Here is a 25,733-nt window from a genome sequence, read left to right as displayed (position 1 = left end):
AACATGCACCTCCTGATGAAGAAAGAGCGAAATATGCACCTCCTGATGAAGAAAGAGCAAAACATGCACCTCCTGACAAAGAAAGAGTGAAACATGCACCTCCTAACAAAGAAATAGTGAAACATGCACCTCATGACGAAGAAAGCGCGAAACATGCACCTCCTGATGAAGAAAGAGCAAAACATGCACCTCCTGACAAAGAAAGAGTGAAACATGCACCTAACAAAGAAATAGTGAAACATGCACCTCATGACGAAGAAAGCGCGAAACATGCACCTCCTGATGAAGAAAGAGCAAAACATGCACTTCCTGACGAAGAAAGAGTGAAACATGCATCTCGTGACAAAGATAGTGCGAAACATGCACCTCCTGATGAAGAAAGAGTGAAAAATGCACCTCCTGATGAAGAAAGAGCGAAGCATGTACCTCCTGACAAAGAAAGCGCGAAACATGCACCTCCTGATGAAGAAAGAGTGAAACATGCACCTCCTGATGAAGAAAGAGCGAAATATGCACCTCCTGATGAAGAAAGAGCGAAATATGCACCTCCTGATGAAGAAAGAGCAAAACATGTACCTCCTGACAAAGAAAGAGCAAAGCATGTACCTCCTGACAAAGAAAGCGCGAAACATGCACCTCCTGACGTACAAAGAGCAAAGCATGCAACTCCTGATGAAGAAAGAGCGAAACATGCACCTCCTGATGAAGAAAGAGCGAAACATGCACCTGCTGATGAAGAAAGAGCGAAACATGCACCTGCTGATTAAGAAAGAGCGAAACATGCACCTGCTGATGAAGAAAGAGCGAAACATGCACCTGCTGATGAAGAAAGAGCAAAACATGTACCTCCTGATGAAGAAAGAGCGAAACATGTACCTCCTGATGAAGAAAGAGCGAAACATGCACCTGCTGATGAAGAAAGAGCGAAACATGCACCTCCTGATGAAGAAAGAGGGAAACATGCCCTCCTGATGAAGAAAGAGCAAAACATGTAACTCCTGATGAAGAAAGAGCGAAACATGCACCTGCTGATGAAGAAAGAGTGAAACATGCCCTCCTGATGAAGAAAGAGCGAAACATGCACCTGCTGATGAAGAAAGAGCGAAACATGCACCTGCTGATTAAGACAGAGCGAAACATGCACCTGCTGATGAAGAAAGAGCGAAACATGCACCTGCTGATGAAGAAAGAGCAAAACATGTACCTCCTGATGAAGAAAGAGCGAAACATGTACCTCCTGATGAAGAAAGAGCGAAATATGCACCTGCTGATTAAGAAAGAGCGAAACATGCACCTGCTGATGAAGAAAGCGCAAAACATGTACCTCCTGATGAAGAAAGAGCGAAACATGTACCTCCTGATGAAGAAAGAGCGAAACATGCACCTGCTGATGAAGAAAGAGCGAAACATGCACCTCCTGATGAAGAAAGAGGGAAACATGCCCTCCTGATGAAGAAAGAGCGAAACATGCACCTGCTGATGAAGAAAGAGCGAAACATGTACCTCCTGATGAAGAAAGAGCGAAACATGCACCTGCTGATGAAGAAAGAGCGAAACATGCACCTCCTGATGAAGAAAGAGGGAAACATGCCTTCCTGATGAAGAAAGAGCAAAACATGTAACTCCTGATGAAGAAAGAGCGAAACATGCACCTGCTGATGAAGAAAGAGTGAAACATGCCCTCCTGATTAAGAAAGAGCGAAACATGCACCTGCTGATGAAGAAAGAGCGAAACATGCACCTGCTGATGAAGAAAGAGCGAAACATGCACCTCCTGATGAAGAAAGAGCGAAACATGCACCTCCTGATGAAGAAAGAGTGAAACATGCCCTCCTGATGAAGAAAGAGCAAAACATGTACCTCCTGATGAAGAAAGAGCGAAACATGCACCTGCTGATGAAGAAAGAGCGAAACATGCATCTGCTGATGAAGAAAGAGCGAAACATGCACCTGCTGATGAAGAAAGAGCGAAACATGCACCTGCTGATGAAGAAAGAGCGAAACATGCACCTCCTGATGAAGAAAGAGCAAAACATACTTCCTGATGAAGAAAGAGTGAAACACGCACCTGCTGATGAAGAAAGAGCGAAACAGCACAATGTGCCACCACAGAGCCCCATAACAATGCCTCTGTGAGCAGGACAGTATTAGTCCATTTCCCCACAGCAATGCCAGCCTTAGAAACCCGATACCAGTGTCATTCTCAGCCCAATATGCCATAACAATGCCAACACAGTTCCCCATAACAATGCATTCATGATTGTATGATGTACAATGTGCCATACCAATGTCAGCCACCGTAGAGAACATGCCATAATTACCAATGCAAAAATAAAAACACAGCCACATGTAGCTGATAATAAATAGCTTTCCTTTGAAAAAACATTGTGAACATTACAGCTCAACCAAGTCGGATGCATTTTTACATAACAAGCGGCTGAATTTTGCATGCAGCTCTGGAGGTAACTTGAATATAAAACACATTTTTAAACATTTTATGTTGATTAAAAACTTTTAAGACTGAAGACTCGACTTTCACGGCAACTTTTTTTTTTTAACTTTTTATCAAGCACTGACTGGGATTTACCATTACAGGACTTGTAGAGCCAGAGCGGCCTCATATATCATGTAATGAAGAAAACAGAGCCATACTCCGTAACCACACGGCCCTAACCCAAGGAGAAATCCATTCTTGTTACATTCAGAAACATAATCTTTCTTCTTCTCTTGTCTTTGATCTTCGTCCCATTTTACTCCAGTCTATTTTTTTTTTTCCTTTTTGCCTAAAAGCTTTCAATCAGTGCGAGACAAAAGTAATTATTGTCAGGGATATCTTGGCAGATCTTTCCTATTGTGCAGCTGATGTATGAGCCCGGCTGCTTTCTATCATTACAGTAATGACAAATTGAAAAGGTTCCAGTAGGCAGCAGGAAAAGCCGGATCCAAAAATGAAAAAATAAAAAATGATACTGACCTGGATTTGGCTTTCTTTTGTAATTCGCCGTATCCATCGTGGCCCTGGACGACATGATCAATCTAAAGGGGAGAGAGAAATGCAAATTCAATGAAGTGTAATGGATACTGCATCTAATTCTGCATCGCATAATGCAAGATAATCTATTTATCCGCTCAGGACCCAATTTAGAAAAACACCACGGACCGGCCGCTTCAATTCATCTGCATAGATTGGATGCACATCAGCAAAATCGCAGGCGGAAAAGTAACATTTATGGAAAAAACGACTGCATAATGTAAATGAGAGGAGGAGGAGGAGGAGGGAAAAGTTCCTTGATATCACCGTCGTGGCTTCAAAAAGTTGAGAATATTTTTTGCACATTCCGCTGTTTTTGTTTTTTTTTAGATAAATGGTAGTAAAAGCAAGAATGATGAACCCTATTACAGTTTTATCTTTTGCAACTGTGCAAAGCATTTTGGGCCCCGATTCACCAGTGTGTTTGCACTAAATAAAAGCAAAAATGCTGTTTTATTTTTGCCTGTAAACTTGGATTGTGCCCCTTCTTAACACAAAATAATCACATGTTCTGCTAAAATGGCACAAAATATGAATAACATTTTCCAACGTTGATAAACTCCAGCAGCATATAGAGTCCATTTGTGCAAAAATGGCACTTGATAAAATATCTAGAAATGCCAGATAATGGCAAAAAAAAAAAAGTCACGTGAACAAAATCTAAAATGGACTATAAGCATTTAAAGTAAAATAAAGTGTAAATGAAAAAAAGATGAAAAACACCAATAACTAAACAAAAAAAAAATGCACAATTGTAATATTGAATCTGAATCTTTGTGTTCCCATTCCTCCTGTATTAAAGATGTGTTTGCTGCCAATAAATAGAAACAGTTGTGTACATCTAGTTCTCGAAAGCCGAAGAGTGCACAACGTATTTTTTGGGCAGGTTTGGGGTGGGTCTGCCTCGAAAAACCACCTGAAAAAAATGCGCTCAGAAAATGCTGAAAATAATCTTGCTACTAATATCCATCTAAAAAAAGACTTTCATTCATATTTTCAGGCTTTTGAGCATCTTAACTCTTCAGGTGTCCAAAAACGCCAAGTAGATAAACGAAGTGACCTGACCATTCTTCAAGCAATTTCCACTTGGAAGATTGCAACATACTTTACATTAAAAGCCAGTGGGAAGGAAATAAATGTCCCTGGAAGATACCTGGGTGTCTTTTGGAGCGTTATCGCTTGTACTGTAAAATTGCCCATGTATTTCCATGGCATATGCACAAGAACCGCCAATAAGACCGTCAACTGTCAGGAGGACTGGAGCTGGGTTCCCCAAGAGTGACAGCAACAGTATCCTCGTAAGAACGTCAACCATAGTGTCCTAATTATAGATCCAGTTTCATTACCTTTAAAATTGACAGCCACAGTGCCCCCCTTAAAATGGTAAGAGTCATGTAGCCCCCATAAAAGTAACAGTACGGCCTCCCACAATAGAATCAGCCAAAATGCCCCATAATTGAGCCAGCATGATACCCATAATAGAGCCAGCCGCGATGTACCTCTATAGAGTCAGCCGCAATGTTCCTCAATACAGTCAATCACATTGCTCCAAAATACCGCCAGTCATGATGTCCAATAGTAGAACAAGCTAAAATGCCCCTTAATAGAGGCAGTCACAGTCTCGTATAGTAGATCCAGCTGCAGTGCCCGCTCTCTTACCCGCAGTGAATAAATGGGCAGCTATTATCATGATGCCTTCGTGGCTCAGTTATAGCGCTGGCTACTTAAATGTGGCACTGTTCTCATCATTATTATTTATTATGCTTTGCTTCTTATATAGCGTTATCTTATTCTGCAACATGTTACCTACATTATCATCATTGTCCCCATTGGGGCTCACAATCTTGATTCCCTATCAGTCTTATCAGTGTAGGAGGAAACTGGAGAATCTGGAGGGAACCCACGCAAACACGGGGAGAACATACAAACTCCTTGCAGATGTCGTCCATGGTGGTTTTGAACCCAGAACCCCAGCAGTATGTTATAGTGCTAAGCACTGAGTCAACAAGCTGCCCATCATTGAACCATCATCGTGGCATCGTTATTGTAATCCGTTAGATAAATTTACTATTTTTACAATTTTTGTGATGTTCCCTTTTCGGAAGTCTCATGGACTTCTTTTTAATGGTAAAGTTTTCTTAATGGCATTTATAGGAAACACGAAGCACAGAGCAGGAAGGAGGCAGCTGCGGCAATCCTTACAGTGTTAACGCCACTTTGCTCTTGTAAATGTCTATAATATGTTCAGTTTATTTGGGAGTAATGTTCCTGATCTTATCTTCTCGAATTGGGGAATGTAAATTGCTCACGCCTGTCTTCCCAGTTCCACTGTTCACATTTATAAAGGTCTATAGTCTGGAGCCCATTTACAAAATGAAATAACGTTAACACATAAAGACGTCTAAAGAGCACCTGATTCCCTCTGATGAATGGACATGTTAAAGTCATAGTTAAAGGGAACCTGTCACTTTGTAGATGCAGTCCAATCTGTAGATCTGTAGACAGTGTGGTATAGAGAAGGAGAATCTGAGCAGAATGATATAAAAGGATTGTTCAAAAAGATTCAGTATAACTTGTGTTTTATTCATTGAAATCTCAGGTGTCTGCATACATAGGAGTCTAGTGGGTGGTTGTGGAGACAAAGAGGGTTCGGGGGCCGAAACCATGTGGACCAGGGATCGTCCCACCGAACACCCGCTCTCCCTTTAACGTGGGCATAACGCTACTCACATAACATAGGATGAGGGTAAAACAGTGTGGCAATGCTTTATTTAACCACAAAACAGGCAGATAACACATAGAACAGTCCCAGCAAAATACCCCACTTCCGCTGACTCACCGGGATAACGGCAGTTTTTCCTTCAGAGCTCCCAGGGTCGACGACCCCAACTGTGGCACGCACACAGAGAGGAGGTAACGACAAGCGTAGGAAGATGACAGTCTATTAAGATACAAAGGCCAGTTGACCTGAGGATCACAACCTGGCTTCATCTTCCAGGGTCGACTACCCCACCTGTGGCACACACAGAGAGGAGGTAACGACAAGCTTAGGAAGATGACAGTCCATTGAGGTACAGGGCTATTTGACCGAGGCTTCTACAAATGTATCCATAATTCAGCGATGGTCAATGGAGCAGATCTGTATTCTTCCAACTGGGGCCAAAAACCCCTAGGTTGTTTCCTGTAGAATGATAGATCCATGTCCCTCATGATGGAACCATGATGTACTGGCTGCTGTCATGTCTCTGGTCCTTTGGATGTTAGGATGTCTTGGCAGAATCTCTAGCTGTCTCTCTCTCTGTCTCTGTCAGTTTGTACAGAGGCATATAAGCTATCTTTATAATTAACAAGTGTCCTCCATTCAGTATTTACATAAAGGGTAAGGGTACCGTCACACAGTGCAATTTTCATCATTACGACGGTACGATCCGTGACGCTCCAGCATCGTAACAATATCGCTCCAGCGTCGTAGACTGCTGTCACACTTTGCAATCTACGACGCTGGAGCGATAATTTCATGACGTATGTGCGATGTAGAAGCCGTTGGTTACTATGCGCACATCGTATACGATATATGTTACACCATGCAATCATGCCGCCACAGCGGGACACTAGACGACGAAAGAAAGTTTCAAACGATCTGCTACGACGTACGATTCTCAGCGGGGTCCCTGATCGCAGGAGCGTGTCAGACACTGCGATCTCGTAACTATATCGCTCGAACGTCACGAATCGTGCCGTCGTAGCGATCAAAATTGCACTGTGTGACGGTACCCTTAGAATGGAGATGAGATCAAGTAGCATTACTTGGTTATTTAATCTATTTGCATAGTGTTTCCACCTGTTTTAAAAATCAACAAACTACCTAGCCTAGGGAATGATTAATTAACATATCAGTAAACATGACTAGTCATCAAGATTAAGAGCACAATACGAATCAATATTACAGGCTTACACAAACAAAAGTCTGTTTTCTTGACCAGCCAGAAAGAATGCTTAGATTCAAAAGTCAACATATAGATAACGGTCTATTCTTTTTGGTTTGATAAAAATATACCTCTGGTTAATTAAGATACAATGCTGTGTCTCCACTGCGGTCCTACTGAGTTAGTGACATGCAGTCATACAGGGAAGACCATTAATCAGTGAGTAAGACCACCCACTGGAACTATGCACAAAACCAAGGAGTTGAATAAATAAAATGCAAGATATACTGACAAATTAACCACAAAAATGCATCATGAAGTATTACTGACAGATATGATGAACCCTAATGAAAAACAAACATTATTATGACTTCTATAGACCTATGTGTATTTTTTTTCTTATATCCCCCTCCCTTTGTGTCTTGGGGTAATGTCAGCAGATGACCTCCGATTTGCGCTGTGTTTCGGGATGAGCTGGATGACAGGCTGCCGTCTCTGCAATCTCTCCATGAATCACTTTATATCCAGAATCGATATGTAAATGTTGCAGATACAGCGGCTGGAGCGCTCCGTTATCTGAGTCACACCAGATTATCTAACCCTCATGACTAAACAGCCATATATTATGCAGGGAATCAATGTGAGCCGATCACTTCATGTCAAATCGCTGCTATCTGAAAAGCTTCTAAAGATGTGAAAGGGAAGAGGTCACGCCATAAGAGTTCATTACAGAAGCCCATGGACGAGTATGGCAGAAAGTGGCATTCGACAAGGACTGAAGGTTCTATGACAGATTAAAGGGAGTGTTTATCATATAATTAAATCACGCAACAAGTTCTGCAACTTTCTAATATATTTTATGTTACAGTTTCTGACCATTTACAAGATCTCTGCTTGCTGTCACTGATTGGGAACATTCTTCATTTACATCCAGAGACTGAAAACCTGTACAGAGCTAATGCTTCTCACAGCTGAGGTTTGTTACAATTGTATCCAGACTAGACAATCTGTTACCTGCACTGATACATTGTAACAGGAGAGAGATTGCTGACCTTGATGTGTTTAGCTCACAGGTAGTTTGTAAGAAATAGAAAAATGTAGATTTGTTTTGTGGAAGGGAGTGAATTTCTGATCTGTGTTTTATGTGATTTCTTTCTTCCTGGCACGATAATTGGAAGGGCGCTCAAATTGGCTGATAAATTCATAAGTGGAGGAGTGCCCAGGGAACATGCTGATATATTCAGGCTTGTGGGCTGACAAGGAGATTGGGAAACCATAGCTGAAAAAACACTGACAGATCTGGGAAATAAAAATACTTAAAGGGGTATTTCCATCTGGGACATTTACATGTTATAGACAGAAGTTGCCATATAGGTCTGATAGATGCTGCTTTTCTTTTTTACGAGAACGGAGCCTTACTATACACTATCAGGAACATGGAGGTGGCAGTTAATGAGCCACCCTTCCTTCCATGGGTGGTCCTATTATCTCTTTCTACAAGACCTTGCGGCGCCCCAGGGTCCTGGTCGTCGCAGTGGTATTGCTTTCCTCTCGGGTAGAGTGATGCTTCGTTTGGAGGCAAAGAAGGATGACTGCATCCAGGTATCACAAACATGCAACACATTTCACACTCCAGGCCACCAGAGGGAGCTCTTGCTCCTATTTATTAAGTCACTCTCCACATAGGTAAAACTAGTCGCCTGTAGGGAAAGTTAGTTAGTTGCTGGCTGAGCTCCGCTCAGTTAGTTAGTCCCTGGCAGGGGTGGGATCCTGTCAGTGAAGGAAGGAGAAGGGACACGGAGCTGTGCATGCCCTCAGAGCTGCAGCTCCCAGGAAGAGACACACAGAAGGTAGAACTGTATTGCAGCGAGCGTGAAGGAAGTCGTAGCAAAGGCTGCCTCCTTCTGAGGTGCAGAATCCCGGTAGTCGGAACACCGAGGGAGTAAGGACCTTTATGCTTTGCTTATAATAATAAATAATAATAATTTTATTTATATAGCGCCAACATATTCCGCAGCGCTTTACAAATTATAGAGGGGACTTGTACAGACAATAAACATTACATCATAACAGAAATACAGTTCAAAACAGATACCAGGAGGAGTGAGGGCCCTGCTCGCAAGCTTACAAACTATGGGATGCTTTGCTTCAGAGACCGGCAGGACAGTTAATTGCAAGTTACCTGTCCGCACATACACCCAGGAGGCACGGTGGCAACCCATGGAGGCCAGGGCATGATAGAGTCCCTATAAAAAGCCTCAAGCCATCAGTCATACGGGTTTGTCCTATCCTATATGGGGGACAGAGAAAGACATAACATCTATGAGGACCTTATGTGAAGCCTTAGGCAGTAAGGAACTACAACACTGCAGTGCAAGGGAAGGCTATTGATTTCCACCTGGACAAGGGGACTCTGGATTTGCATCCAAACCGGCCGGACTCTGCCTGCCCTGTGATCTGGTGCCCTGGACTGTGGATGCTGAAGTCTTCAGTAAAGGTAAAGAGACTGCAAACCTGCATCCTTGTTCTTCTCTGCGCCTCTCACTATCCACCATCTACACACCAGGAAGCCCTGGGGACACACTTCACCTGTGGGAAGGTATACCAACTAGCTGCCATAACATCACCCCAGCGGACCCCTTAAAGCAGCGTCGGTCACCCTGACCGAATACCACAGGTGGCGTCACAAATATCCCCCTTAAAGACCTTTCCCTTTTACACGGGCATCTGTTTTGAATTCTGTTATCGAACTCCCTCCTGTGGTCATGAATGGTACTTTGGCGAGTTCTGTCCATGGACTCCCTCTGGTGGCTGTGAGTGGAGCTGCTGCTTCTGAGGTTCCTTCCACAGGTGACGTAGTTTATTCTTTGGTTGGCTGCTCTATTTAACTCCACTCAGATCGTTACTCCATGCCAGCTGTCAATGTTCTTGTACTGGTTCAGTTCGCTCTTGGATCTTTCTGGTGACCTGTCTACTCCAGCAGAAGCTAAGTCCCTGCTAGTTTTTTATTTGTTCATTGTTTTCTTGTCCAGTTGGCTATCATGATTTTGTCTTGCTAGCTGGAAGCTCTGGGATGCAGAGTGGCACCTCCGCACCGTGAGTCGGTGCGGAGGTCTTTTTGCACACTCTGCGTGGTCTTTTGTAGTTTTTTGTGCTGATCGCAAAGCTACCTATCCTATCCTCAGTCTGTTTAGTAAGTCTGGCCTCCCTTTGCTGAAACCTGTTTCATTTCTGTGTTTGTGACTTTCATCTTAACTCACAGTCAATATTTGTGGGGGGCTGCCTTTTCCTTTGGGGAATTTCTCTGAGGCAAGGTAGGCTTTATTTTCTTTCTCTAGGGCTAGTTAGCTCTTTGGCTGTGAAGAGGCGTCTAGGCAGAGTTAGGTACGCTCCACGGCTATTTCTAGTTGTGTGATAGGATTAGGGGTTGCGGTCAGCAGAGCTCCCACTTCCCAGAGCTTGTCCTGTGTGAGTTTAACCATCAGGTCGTTCCGGGTGCTCCTAACCACCAGGTCCATAACAGGCGTCCCAGGGCCACGGACCGGGTCAGCCACCGTGACATCCCCCCGTGAACCGCAGGACCCGATATTGAGTACCTCACTGGCCCATGGGGGAGCTCCATCCTCATATTATTTACTGCTACAATATAAGAAGCAAACGTACAAATTAGTATTATCACAAGTGCTATTTGCCCTGTGAAGTCTTTGTAGAGGAAGCTCTAGAATAAAGGAACAAACATGAAGAATGGGTAGTACAGAATTAGAAAGACACCACTGCTTTCTTCCAAAACAGCACCACTCCATTTTACAGGCAGTGTGTGGTATTGCAGCTCTGTACTAAGGACAGGTGTAAACAGGTGTAGCGCTATTTCTGAAATATAGAAGACTTTTTATTCAAATTCTGTACAAGCCCTTTAATTGTGCAAATAATCTTGATCCTTCAGTGCTAGGCGACTTACAGGGTTTTAGCGGCTCTATCACTTGTAGAACAATATTGGTGACATCATATACTGCCGTAAGCTGCAGTCATGACTGTTATATATATAGTGGACCTTCAGGAGGACCTGTCACCAGATCCAAAGTGACCAGTTGTGCTTTTAGTTTATTTCCGAATATTTTTTTTTTATGCTTTTTTTTATCCATCATTCCAACACGGAACCAACACAACTCCAGAGATCTGGGCCTTTTTATTTAGTGTTAATTTTCATGGTCTTTTCCAAGGGGACGTGATCGCAGCCTTTTTGAGGTAGTAACTTCTTTAGGCTGCTCTGCATAATTACCTAGTGAGCACTGCCCTATTTGTAACGACTATAAAATTACCAATAAATAAAAAAAAACAAAAACATATCTCCGAAACCGTACGGTGGATTTACAAAAAACTAAAAATGGAATACTATGGGGAGCAGTGGGAATAAAAGAGCAAAACTGGCCACTTTTGAGCTGACGACAGGTCTTCTTTGAGGCACAAGTTTGCTCAAAATTCTATATATTGCTGGTATACCATCACTGTGTGCGGTTTTCCACTTGTTTCATACTTTGAAAGAAGGAAGACAAGTCACAGTTGTCATTTTCTCAGATATGGATCTTAAGTAAGGGTAGATTCACATGACCGTATAAAAAAATCAGTCACGGACGGTGGTGAAGTATCATATAGGTCTTGATCGCAAGAGACTTACTAGTTTTCCAGTTGCACTTTGTCCGCCCTCATTGAGCCACAATCCTGGAACCATGGCTGAGTAGTACGGTCCCCAGACACCAGGGACAAATATAGGTCCATCACTGATCTGTATGGGAAAAGAAGAAAAATATCTAACATGGATGTATTTTTATTAAGCTTCGTAGCTTCCAGGTAGATAATTAATCTTAATAATTCTGTGTTTCCCTCTGATAACTTGGAATATTTGATAGCTTGAATGGGCTGTCCTGCTCCTCGGGGGTGGGGTTACTGTTGTGACGTCACCAAGTCAGGGGTGGGGAAGTCATGTACTGTGATATATACTCTGTCATTCATGGTAAAGTTATCAGTTTCAGTATATAATTTAGGTTTAGGACTGGTGTGTTTTCTACTTTACCAGGTGGGGTCTATGGGCCCTCAGATTCCAGACCCTCCGCCATTGCTCTGGTGCCCAGTCCCCCCGCTATGTTACTTTATACTGACAATATATTAAATGCTCATATATACAACATACAATCCATTCTACAAAAGTGAAAATCTGGACAAATACAATAGAACAGAGATCCTACATGAAATATTCCCAGTGATGATCCACAGACACCCAGCAGTTCATTTACAGCCGGGCATAAATTCCTTGTTTACTTTGGCTAATGCCATCTATAAGAGTTTACATTGGGCACTTCTTTACAATTATGTTTGAAAGCCTTTCCTAAAAGAGTAAATGGCTGGGAAGGATCAGAAGAAAGATGCTGCAGCACATGAAGGGTCAGATCGCCCATGATGAGCAGCATTATCCTGCAGATATATATATATATATATATATATATATATATATATATATATATATATATTGCTCAAAAAAATAAAGGGGACACTAAAATACCACATCCTAGATATCACTGAATGAAATATTCCAGTTGCAAATTTTATTCATTGCATAGTGGAATGTGTTCAGAACAATAAAATATAACAATTATCAATGTAAATCCAAATGAATATCCCATGGACGTCTGGATTTGGATTGATACTCAAAATCAAAGTGGAAAATCAAATTACAGGCTGATCCATCTTCAGTGGAAATGTCTCATGACGAGGAAAAGATGCTCAGTATTGTGTGTGGCCTCCACGTGCCTGTATGACCTCCCTACTGTTCAACGCCTGTGCATGCTCCTGATGAGGCGGCGGATGGTCTCCTGAGGGATCTCCTCCCAGACCTGGACTAAAGCATCCGCCAACTCCTGGACAATCTGTGATGCAACGTGACGTTGGTGGATGGTGCGAGACATGATGTCCCAGATGTGCTCAAAAGGATTCAGGTCTGGGGAACGGGCGGGCCAGTCCATAGCTTCAATGCCTTCATCTTGCAGGAACTGCTGACACACTCCAACCACATGAGGTCTGGCATTGTCCTGCATTAGGAAGAACCCAGGGCCAACAGCACCAGCATATGGTCTCACAAGGGGTCTGAGGATCTCATCTCGGTACCTAATGGCAGTCAGGCTGCCTCTGGTGAGCACATGGAGGGCTGTGCGGCCCTCCACAGAAATGCCACCCCACACCATTACTGACCCACTGCCAAACCGGTCATGCTGAAGGATGTTTCAGGCAGCAGATCGCTCTCCACGGCATCTCCAGATTCTGTCACGTCTGTCACATGTGCTCAGTGTGAACCTGCTTTCATCTGTGAAGAGCACAGGGCACTAGTGACGAATTTGCCAATCCTGGTGTTGTGGCAAATGCCAAGTGTCCTGAGGTAGCGGTCCTGCTGCTGGGTTGTTGCCCTCCTACGGCCCCCTCCACGTCTCCTGGTGTACCGGCCTGTCTCCTGATAGCGCCTCCAGCCTCTGGACACTACGCTGACAGACACAGAAAACCTTCTTGTCACAGCTCGCATTGATGTGCCATCCTGGATGAGCTGCACTACCTGAGTTACTTGTGTGGGTTGTAGAAGTCCGTCTCATGCTACCACGAGCGTGAAAGCACAACCAACATTCAAAAGTGACCAAAACATCAGCCAGAAAGCATTGGTACTGAGATGTGGTCTGTGGTTCCCAACTGCAGAACCACTCCTTTATTGAGAGTGTCTTGATAATTGCCAATAATTTCCATCTGTTGTCTATTTCATTTGCACAACAGCATGTGAAATTGATTGTCAAACAGTGTTGCTTCCTAAGTGGACAGTTTGATTTCACAGAAGCTTGATTTACTTGGAGTTATATTCTGTTGTTCCCTTTATTTTTTTGAGCAGTGTGTATATAATAGACAGGAGGCTGCAGAGCATGGGACCCTGCTATATCACCATGTAATGGCAGAACCAAGTCTCTGGTGCTGAGATGCCCAATCACATGGTACTTTGTGCTCTTGCCGAAGAAATTACAGGAAAGGGGACGAAGAGGCTGCAATCCGACAGCCGCGCCTTCTCGGTCATCTGTACTTATGCTAGGTGAGCGTTCCTGCCAGTGGCTTTACTGGTTGACATGATGACAGCCAAAAAAAATGGAGGGTTGGCAATGCATCTATTGACCCAACTGGAGGGCAAATGAAAAGACCATATCTGGATATGTACAGAGCAGCTGATTGAAAACTACACGGAGTTATCCTCTCCTGAAATACTCTGCGCTGTTGGGAGAAAGTCTTATTCCCAATAAGTCAATAGGCAACCCAACATGAGCATGAGTCTGATTACACCACCCTTGTAACATAGCGCCCTGTCCTCGTTATCGGCAGAGTGGATAGACTGATGACACCCCCCCCCCACAGCACACTATTCTTCTGAAACACTCTGTGCTGCTGGTGACCCTTTTTTATACAGTGTGTGACATTCTGATAAACTTGCCACCATTTTCACAGTCTGGTCTTCTTATATATTGTCTAGAGTTGGCCGTACACTTTATAAAACTGCTGGCCAAAGGTTTAATAGGCCCGGTGCTATTCCTCCCGACTCCCCGTGTAACCATGAACATTTAGACGGAACATGTGCGTGTTCTCACCGGGCAGAGGGAAATAAGCAGTCACCAAACACTTCTGCTGAAATCCAACCCCCCAATCCTTCATTCTCTGTCATCAGCCACGCACTATCTCTGCTTTCCTCCGCTATGGTACGTTCTTCCCCTTTCTGCACGTTACGACACATTATAGTAATAGATTCTTGCCAGACAGGAGGACCGGGGAACGGCGCTGTCTTACCACCGACAGACATCAAGGTGCAGAAATTTCAGGTTTCTTGTAGGTAAAATTTTATTCAAACTGATAAAAACTATATACACAACGCGTTTCGGCTGTTTGCAGCCTTCTTCAGGTGTATGGAGAAAATCAATTTGATCCTTCTTATATAGCCCTTTCCCAGTGTGAGAGAGGAAGAATAGTGAGTCATCCTACATTGTCCATATAAATATATAGAAAAACATGAAAATGTGTATAAAACAATATTGATAATAATTAGCCTATTGGTAAGAAACATGTCAATCTAATTAAATTCCAATCTGAAGACTAAAATGTATCCCAATAAATGACATTCTAGTCTTTAAAAAAGGGCGAAAAAAAACTTTTTTTTTCTCAAAAAGGGACAGAAAATAAATAGAACATTTTTTTTTCTTTCTCTCGAAAAACAACAACAAAAAATAGGAGAAATAGGAGAAAAGACCCCTCACCAAGTGTTCCCCTCACCCCCTGTGTAGCAGACACCTGTGGACAAACAGCTCCAGCCGCAAAGCCACATGTCCTGCCTCCGCCCGCCAACAGTGCGGGCACCATCTTTAAATTCGGCCGGCGCTGCGTCTTTGTCTGTCGCCTACTTTTTGGAACTGCTGACCACATCCCGCAGATCGTTCCCTACGTTATACACGTGCGCTCTCCATGTCTCTGGGGTCAGGGAGACTTTCTCCGAGATCTTTTTTTTTTTGCTGAGCTCGGCTATTTGGGAAATTCTCTGACAAGAAGAACAATTAGATGTAACGAGAGATAAAGCTTCAGTTCTAAACACTGAATGTAAAAGGATTATTTATTTGTCAGATTAATAACCGCGCCGAGTCCTAAAAGTAAACTTTACAGCTGCTGATTTACATTATGTTCTGGAGATCTGAACAGTTTACATTACTGGAGAAACCACAAAAAAACCTATAAGACTGAGGACGAGCAGATGAAAAACCCACAGATGAAACTGTATGATGGGATATTAAAGGGATGCTATACAGAAACCTGGTTTCCCCAAAAAATGATAAAGTGAATATATATTGCATGTGGAAGATTGTCAGATTTTAACAATATTTTAATGATGTATTTCCTGGGGCGGTCATTTAAACAGCGCTGCACCCAAAGTGTGAAGGAAACAGCTCTCGCTGCCCCTCTCACAGCGGAAACCCCAGCAAGACTGAAAGCACCAATCAGATGCCTGCAAACACAGATCAAAATCGGCAATGTAAGCATATGGGTCCATGACAATCAGGCTGCATCCTTTCTTTTTCTCCTTGTACTGGAAAAAGTGGTGACTCTCGGACCACACTCCTGATAAAAGTCTGATCCTATTGGTCCATTTTTGTCAAGTATGAGAAAAACGGACGTCTAAATGAGCCTTTAATCCCGTCCCACTGCGGACACTTTTTGTTTTTGAGCTTTTGTTTTTTCCAACCCTTTTTTCCAAGAGCTATAACTTATTTTTTTCCAAGAGCTATAACTTATGTTTTTTTTTTACTTCTCTGTCGACACAGCCATATAATGGCTTGTTTTTTTGTAGGAACAAGCTGTAGTTTTGTACACCACAAATCATTTGACCATACAATCTGCTGGAAAAAAACTTTGAAAAACTTGAAGAAAATTATGAAATATCACCGCTATTTTTTTTTTGTTTAATTATTTTTATTTATTTATTATTATTATTTTTTAGTTTTATTTTTTCATTTATTTTTTTTGGGGGGGTTTTGCTTTTATTGGTAAAAAATGATATAGCAACATCATTCCAAAGACATACTGATAGGGAATTTACATTGTGAGCCCCATCGGGGACAGTGATGATAATGTGTGCAAAACTGTAAAGCGCTGCGGAATATGTTAGCGCTATATAAAAATAAAGATTATTTATTATTTATTTATCATTCTCCTGGTTGATATGATTATGGCAATGCAAAACTTGTATCATTTTAATTTCACTGGTGAAAAAAAAAAATCTGAAATTTGCAAAGAGAAAAATAAAATTGGTTTGTGTCGCCATTTTCTGAAACCAGTAACTTTTTTGTTTTTTCGTCGATGGACTTGTATGATGGTTTGGTTTTAGTGTGGTGAGCTTTTTTTTTATTATTATTATTATTATTATTAAAGCACCACTCTAGTGGGGTATTCTTTCAGCACTGGAGTGGTGCTTCTATCATAAGGTTTCTGGTCTTATTCTCACCCTCTGGCATCTTCACCTTTTTCGGCACCGGTCCTGTCCCGCGGCGCCTCCTTCTTGTGACCTCAACTTCTGACTTGCTGGAAGTCAGAAGTTAAAGGGACTCTGTCACCTGAATTTGGCGGGACTGGTTTTGGGTCATATGGGCGGAGTTTTCGGGTGTTTGATTCACCCTTTCCTTACCTGCTGGCTGCATGCTGGCTGCAATATTGGATTGAAGTTCATTCTCTGTCCTCCATAGTACACGCCTGCGCAAGGCATGAAAAAAAAACCACTGGAGTGGTGCTTTAATATCATTTTTGGGTACATAGGAGGCTTTCATAGCTTTTTATTACATTTTAACACCTAAAACTTGGCTCCGATTGCTTCTATAGCAGGCAGATGCAAGCCACGTTACACAGCCAGCATCTTCCAGGTATGGTGCAAAGCACTTCTGTGCACACAGAATATTTTCAAGGCAATGAAAAACTATGGGACAGAGTAATCAAGACTGGCCTAGTGCAAGCTCACAGGACCTCAAGTAAGTGGCTTGCACCTCCGTACACTGCCCCAGAAATGCTACTTCAGTCAGGGACTGGAGTAGCATTTCTGCCTTGGAAAACGCCGGCAGATTTGCTTAATTCAACGGGTGTAGCCTCGCCCCATCACACCCTGGCTCCTCTCCAGCTCCGTTCATTTTGGCAGAGCTCGTCCAAATTAGCGTGAAAATGACATTTTTTGCGCAACATGGATTTTTTTTTTCGCGACTTTCTAAAGTTTTTACTCCACTTTTGTGATGTACAAGCTTTGATGAATACTTCTTTGGGGATTTCTAGGCAGAATATTTATTTTCCCGAAGCTTTTTTGATAAGAGTTTTTCAAGTGTTTGGATAACAAGAAACCTGTAGATTTGTGAGTGCAGCTTTGAATGTGAAAGGAGAAGAAAACATCTTTAAACCAGTAGATGAATTAGAAGATAATCAGGTTCCCAATTTTAAGAATCATTATCTTCTCTGGACCAGACAAAGACCAAACACTGCAGCCTTGGGGGGAAAATGCAGCCAAGTCATACAGAAGCCTTTGCTGGTAATTCTCTGCAGCTTCCTGGGAACCATTATCCCCCTCCCTCTCTTTCCAAAAAAAACCCCAATGTTTTTATTTTCAAGATGTATATTTTTTTGCCAAGACGTTCACGTGGCATCTGCAATAAAATCTCCAGAAACTCTTGGATGCGTCACGTGCTCTATAGAAAGAACTTCCAGAAATCCGAATGCGAGCGCTGACCTCTTCCAGTTATGATATGTGACTCATTTCTGGCCCGAACGGATCAATCTGAGGCCGGAGCGAGAACCTCAGCCAGGGATTTTTTTCAGTCTGTTACTGTATCATTAGCAGTTGGGATTCCCGGAGTAAATCTCAAGGTTTTCAGCCGTCAACAACCTCAGTGAACATTGTGTCTTACATCCAGTTCTCGAGTCGCCTGGCTTCAGATTCTGTGCTATATCCAAAGACATACTGATAGGGAATTTAGATTGTGAGCCCCAACGGGGACAGTGATGATGATGTGTGCAAACTGTAAAGCGCTGCGGAATATGTTAGCGCTATATAAAAATAAAGATTATTATTATTATTATTATATCATCTACTAGGAATGCGTGGTGACAAATACTTTGTCCATTGACAAACAAACTAGCATAGGTAAATGAGTATATTACTGTACTTATATACAAATTTGCCATTCAGAAGTCTGGAAAAGCTGGATATTAACCTTCATTGGAGCTGAATCGATGGTTGTCACCCAAAAATCGATATAAGAAATGGCTAAATGCGGCTGAACAGCGCCACTCTTGCTCATGGGTTTTGTCTGGTATTACACCCCAGGCTTATTGACCGACGCTTGGGCAGGAGTGTTTTTTCCTAATTAATACAACTAATGTCATACTTCACTTTCAACCTTCGTAGCCTTAAACTACTGGGGCTACATGCCTCTGGCTGGGGGCCCCTGGGCCACTGTTGGGCCTGTGTGCCAGCAGAATGTCAGTCCCTGGGCCCACCAGAGAATCCTCCGGTTCTCTGGTGGGCCAGTCCGACCCCGTGTGTACCCTGGGACAAAGCTACCATAACTTATGAATTCCAAATGTAGCTAGACTTAAAGGGATGACAATCCGAGTGCAGTCCGATTTACGTTAACACAGACAATGGAGAAGATGGAGAAATTAAGTTCTCCATCTTCTCACCTGCTCTGAGATTCTCTCACATGAGAAAATCATCTCTCGTGTGACCCCGGTCTTTCTCACACTTTCTACCAAACACCATAGCAAAATTTTAACTACGCCCCTGAAAATGGGGAGGAAATTATGACCTAAAGAGCATGCCTACGCAAACTTGCCCACTTAATAAGGAAGCGTGCCCACTTGAGGACTTATCTAGCTGACACGCTCAATCAAGGATTTTTTTTTTAGGGATAATTGAATGATCTGACTTATTTTAGTTACTTGTTTGTAATGTGGGTGTATTTGTATTTCTGGTCCTCAGTTCCTGGGCTTGTTCTCTGCATTTTACTAGCAGAGCACATGGTTCATCTTATCACTCCAAAGGCCAGGAAGACTTGATACCCTTCTGGGCTTGTCCAAGACTAAGCCTAAGTAGGATCCCATTACGAGAACACTGTGCCAGCTTGTGTTTCCTGCTCTGTCTACACCTGCCGATGAATTCGAAGAGTGCACATATCACTCTGGCTCCAGGCTATACCTAACATCCAGGCTCTGGAGTTGGCAGCCGTCATGGTGTTTCCCAGCCGCTGTCAAAACGTGAACACCGAACTTGTCACAGTAACGCTAAACAAGATCTGTCCGGTGCTGCATCCAAGATTGAAAAAGAAACTGGAAATGTATAAGACAGAAGAAACAGGACTAATATTAGAAAGACTAAAAATCCAGCTTGTTGGGCACCTGTCAATAACCTGCAGAAACTGCCAAGACTCAGCTGGGACGAGGCTGACAAAACGCCAACCTTGTAGGACTAAGAATGGAAACTAAATGGAAAGCAATCATTTGTTTCTGGAGGACCCAACATGTCTACACGTTACATGGACAGTCCATTGATTTCAATGAGACCGGCGTAATACCTTAATTATCCTGTGGAGGCACTGTAGGGTAATTGACCCTTTACTTCTGGCTTCCACTACAAAAGATCTTTCTTATTAGCAAGAAACTCTATGATTAACAAATCATTGGTAGATTATGCAAAAAGACGCCTTTTGCTGAAAGGGGTCAAAATGTACCTATATTGAGGGGTATCTTGCTATTTTTTGGGTGCTGTATGAATATTAACCCAGTCATGCTTTTCTCTGCTTTGCGCTATTAAAGTTCCTCCGGATGGCTGCCAAAACCACAAAAAACGCAGAGTTAAATTTTTCTCACAGCTCAGCTGCCAACCTCTTCCCTTTCCCAGGAGTCGCACAAAGGTGCTTCTGTAACGCAGATGCAGAACCCCCTCTACCTGCCATTAGAAGATTAGTCCAACACCGACCTGACCACAAACCCAGCCGCTACAGTAAATTAGAAGTGTTAATGAGCACCCCCCTCCAGCTTCGTTTTATGGATCCTGGGAAATATTAACCGAAGACTAATGACCCCCAATAGACCAAAAGAAAGGTCCCATTCACACTGCGCCGTCGATGTATCTGAAAAATAACAATCGGGTTTGGAGATGAGGAAAAGCCCCTTTAAAGAGGTTCATTGCAGGTTTGCCCTGTAACATCAGCTGTTAACCCCGGTTGGTTCCTTCATCGCTCTTGATACAATAAAAGAGTATATGTTCGGCAAACAAGCCCTTTAAATTAGGGGGCTGCAAAAGCCAATTATTTAGTGCAAATCAACGAGTGTAGTTTTTGTTTTTGCTGCCTCTGTGCCCCGTAGGCATCACTTAATGTCATATTTCTGTGTTTTCCCGTCCAAGAAAGTAATGGTGGAACCGTTCATCACCTTCACTGCAACAACTGATTGGGCTGCACCTGGTGGACCCCAGCCGAGGTAAGAGTCCATATATCACGGTCAGGTTACATGGCCTCACCCTCCCTACTGGTCTCATGTGTTTGCTGACTTCTGACATTTGTATTACACCTCATTGCTGCAGTCAAAATTCTGAAGACTTACAGTGAAAAGCTTCAAGAATTCCCTCCTTGTTCTGTACCTGCAAAGAGCCTTCGCTTGTAATCTGCATTTCGGAAAGTTATCATTACATTTGCAGACGTTGACTTGCCCTTTACGGAGTCTCTAAAACCAGAGTTTAATTTTAACATTTAATTAATATCTATATTTATTATTCACATTGAAATTGCAGCACCAGAACTGAAAAAAAGTCGTGAATTGTGGAAATCACAGGATGGATAGATGTGTTACCGATCTGCAAATGATGAAAAAATGGAAACAACATTTTCAAAACATCTTGATTTATTCAGTCTGGAGCTGGAGCCACATGCAGAAATCCAGACACTTCGGCTGCTTTCACTGAGGTTATTAATGGTCGTCTGAGGAAGAGTCTGCCACTGAATGAAATTGGACAAATCATCATGATCCACTGCTGGCAGCTCCTGTGTAATTGTGAGGGAGGGCCAGGGCCGTAGTCGTGGCTGACATAGACTGCTCAATCACGCCCTGGTCTCCCGCCACATGCATTCAATGTCCCCTTTGCAGCGTACCTTCTGCTACACCTTCTGCACTGTCATGGTCTCATCTGGGCGGCCGAAGTTCTGCTGCTGGCATTGTTATACAAAAAGAGACAGAGTCCAGGTCCAACTCAACAATAAAGAATTTACTTGCTTCAGTCCATTTCAGTTACAGCCATGTCATAAGATTCCACACAGTACGTATCTTTCGCTTTCCCTGTGTCTTCCCTCATTCCTCCCAGGGTGTCCCCAGGACGTACCGACCTGTTCAGTACTGCAGCATCACTCTTGTGCAGATTCACTAACCTTAGGAATTCCACTGTCCGTTTTGCGCCAGACATAAGGGCATCTGCCCACATAGTAAGCCGCCACATCCTGGTGCTGCCCTGCATTGTGTTCCTGCTGTAAACTTCAGCCACTATCCGGCCCTGGACCAACTGGACTCTTAACTTGAACGTTGCGGAGTCACTGCGCTGTCCCGGGCTCTAAAGCCCTACAGGACGCCTTGGGCTCCCTGGCTCTTCTGCTTACATTCAGGAAATGCTCCTGGCTTACCCACAGCAGACTCCTCCTATAGTTAACTATATACACTATTGTGCCCCATCTAGTGTCTTAACTACTAACTGCACTCTCCCTAAGCTACATCATAATGCACATCTTACAGTATGCAGTATACAACACTATTTACACAGTAAGACAGGCATCATAGATTTACCGGGATGAGAGTGTTGAAGAATACCGTCTTTTGTAACCTCTTACTTCATTGACCAAAGACATCCCAGATGTGCTTGATCTGCGAGAAGTCTGGAGATTCTGCAGCCATGGGAGCATATTTAGGCCATGCAAGATTCTCACAGTTGCACGAGTAACACCACTGGCTCCACCACCAAATCAATGTAACAGAGTGGATAGTGTATCTAGAGTAAAAACTGGAAGGGTACGGTAACCGTACATTATACCACCCCACACCATAATCCTGGGAGTAGGAGTGTTGTCACGTTCCTTCGTGAAGGAATCTTCATGGTGTTGGCCATGTGGCCTCCTGTAGCTGAATGTCTGGTCGTAGACCAATGTCATGTGAAAGCTGTCTGATGGTTTGTGTAGACTATATATGAGTCCTTAGTCTCAGTATGTGATATCTAATTTCACTTGCAGTACAGAATGGATCAATAATAGAATGCGGCCATTTCTCCAGAGTGTCTCGGGAGCCATTTTTCAAAATGGCACCAGACTGCATGTTGCTCGGTCTACTGTGAGCTGCCTGTGTGACCTAAACATGCTCCCATGGCTGCAGTTTCTCTAGACTTGTTTCCTATAGCTGCACTGTCTCCAGACTTGTCTCCCATGGCTGCACTGTCTCCAGCCTTGTCTTCCATGGCTGCACTGTCTCCAGCCTTGCCTCCCATGGCTGCACTGTCTCCAGACTTGCCTCACATGGCTGCACTGTCTCCAGACTTGCCTCCCATGGCTGCACTGTCTCCAGACTTGCCTCCCATGGCTGCACGGTCGCCAGACTTGCCTCCCATGGCTGCACTGTCTCCAGACTTGCCTCCCATGGCTGCACTGTCTCCAGACTTGCCTCCCATGGCTGCACTGTCTCCAGACTTGCCTCCCATGGCTGCACTGTCTCCAGACTTGCCTCCCATGGCTGCACTTCTCCAGACTTGCCTCCCATGGCTGCACTGTTTCCAGACTTGTCTTCCATGCCTGCAATGTCTCCAGACTTGTCTCCCTTCAAGCACATTTAGGACTTCATTGGTCTGTGATTACACAGGAGCTGCCAGCAGTGGATCTTGATTATTTGTACAAGTGACAGAACTTGCTCAGACAACCATTAATAACTTTACTGATAGCAGCCAAGGATATAAGTGTGGGGATGTCTGTGCTTGGCATTGGCACTCGTATTTGATACTAAATAAATGGAGAGGTGTTGCCACTTTTATTTCCAATTTTTCATCATTTCCAAACCATTACGATGTCTATCCATCTTGAGATTTCCATAAATCCGCAACTTTTTTCTGTGTCACAATTTCCATGTTAATGCATGTAGACAGATAAAATATATTACACAGATGCTCTATATGATGCTACTCTGCGTGTCACGATGTGGTTAGTATATTCAGCTGTTCACACTGAATGTGCTACTACCTTCCCCCGGACATTGAAAAATGAAGACAAATATTGAATGATTCCCATATACATCAGTGCTATGTAACGTTCTTGTAAACTACTAGACTGTATTTTGGCTGAGAACTTCAGTGACTAGTCCAAGCCAAATAAATTCCCTTTTAATTTGTGCCACCCAGCTTTCTCTAGGCAATTAATTAGTGCCAGTCTTGATTTTGCAGCATTCTATCTAGGCTGCTGTGTAACCCGTGTGGCCCTAGCTCCACAGTTCATATGTGCCCCTCTGTGCTTTTAACAAAATTTATCTATATCCACATCTAACAGATACAGTGGGGCAAAAAAGTATTTAGTCAGTCAGCAATAGTGCAAGTTCCACCACTTAAAAAGATGAGAGGCGTCTGTAATTTACATCATAGGTAGACCTCAACTATGGGAGACAAACTGAGAAAAAAAAATCCAGAAAATCACATTGTCTGTTTTTCTAACATTTTATTTGCATATTATGGTGGAAAATAAGTATTTGGTCAGAAACAAACAATCAAGATTTCTGGCTCTCACAGACCTGTAACTTCTTCTTTAAGAGTCTCCTCTTTCCTCCACTCATTACCTGTAGTAATGACACCTCTTTAAACTTGTTATCAGTATAAAAAGACACCTGTGCACACCCTCAAACAGTCTGACTCCAAACTCCACTATGGTGAAGACCAAAGAGCTGTCAAAGGACACCAGAAACAAAATTGTAGCCCTGCACCAGGCTGGGAAGACTGAATCTGCAATAGCCAACCAGCTTGGAGTGAAGAAATCAACAGTGGGAGCAATAATTAGAAAATGGAAGACATACAAGACCACTGATAATCTCCCTCGATCTGGGGCTCCACGCAAAATCCCACCCCGTGGGGTCAGAATGATCACAAGAACGGTGAGCAAAAATCCCAGAACCACGCGGGGGGACCTAGTGAATGAACTGCAGAGAGCTGGGACCAATGTAACAAGGCCTACCATAAGTAACACACTACGCCACCATGGACTCAGATCCTGCAGTGCCAGACGTGTCCCACTGCTTAAGCCAGTACATGTCCGGGCCCGTCTGAAGTTTGCTAGAGAGCATTTGGATGATCCAGAGTAGTTTTGGGAGAATGTCCTATGGTCTGATGAAACCAAACTGGAACTGTTTGGTAGAAACACAACTTGTCGTGTTTGGAGGAAAAAGAATACTGAGTTGCATCCATCAAACACCATACCTACTGTAAAGCATGGTGGTGGAAACATCATGCTTTGGGGCTGTTTCTCTGCAAAGGGGCCAGGACGACTGATCCGGGTACATGAAAGAATGAATGGGGCCATGTATCGTGAGATTTTGAGTGCAAACCTCCTTCCATCAGCAAGGGCATTGAAGATTAAACGTGGCTGGGTCTTTCAACATGACAATGACCCAAAGCACACCGCCAGGGCAACGAAGGAGTGGCTTCGTAAGAAGCATTTCAAGGTCCTGGAGTGGCCTAGCCAGTCTCCAGATCTCAACCCTATAGAAAACCTTTGGAGGGAGTTGAAAGTCCGTGTTGCCAAGCGAAAAGCCAAAAACATCACTGCTCTAGAGGAGATCTGCATGGAGGAATGGGCCAACATACCAACAACAGTGTGTGGCAACCTTGTGAAGACTTACAGAAAACGTTTGACCTCTGTCATTGCCAACAAAGGATATATTACAAAGTATTGAGATGAAATTTTGTTTCTGACCAAATACTTATTTTCCACCATAATATGCAAATAAAGTGTTAAAAAAAACAGACGATGTGATTTTCTGGATTTTTTTTTTCTCAGTTTGTCTCCCATAGTTGAGGTCTACCTATGATGTAAATTACAGACGCCTCTCATCTTTTTAAGTGGTGGAACTTGCACTATTGCTGACTGACTAAATACTTTTTTGCCCCACTGTATGAGCAT

The 25,733-nt window shown here is 43.2% G+C and overlaps 1 protein-coding gene across 8 annotated transcripts in view; it reads right to left on the bottom strand.

Annotated features, from left to right (window-relative positions):
- The window catches only part of FGGY (FGGY carbohydrate kinase domain containing), a 182,879-nt gene that overhangs the window by 52,915 nt on the left and 104,231 nt on the right, over positions 1-25,733 (bottom strand). For all 8 annotated transcript variants that reach the window (XM_069738118.1, XM_069738116.1, XM_069738117.1 and 5 more), the window contains 2 exons: positions 11,633-11,740; positions 2,975-3,036 (listed from right to left, as the gene is read on the bottom strand). In XM_069738118.1, the coding sequence (XP_069594219.1) occupies positions 2,975-3,036; positions 11,633-11,740 (170 nt within the window). The remainder of the gene's footprint in view (positions 1-2,974; positions 3,037-11,632; positions 11,741-25,733) is intronic.

This window comes from Ranitomeya imitator, chromosome 8 (assembly GCF_032444005.1).
Source record: "Ranitomeya imitator isolate aRanImi1 chromosome 8, aRanImi1.pri, whole genome shotgun sequence".
Taxonomy (NCBI): Eukaryota; Metazoa; Chordata; class Amphibia; order Anura; family Dendrobatidae; genus Ranitomeya; species Ranitomeya imitator.
Note: the sequence above shows the minus strand (reverse complement) of the source record. Positions and strands in the feature narration are given on the sequence as shown.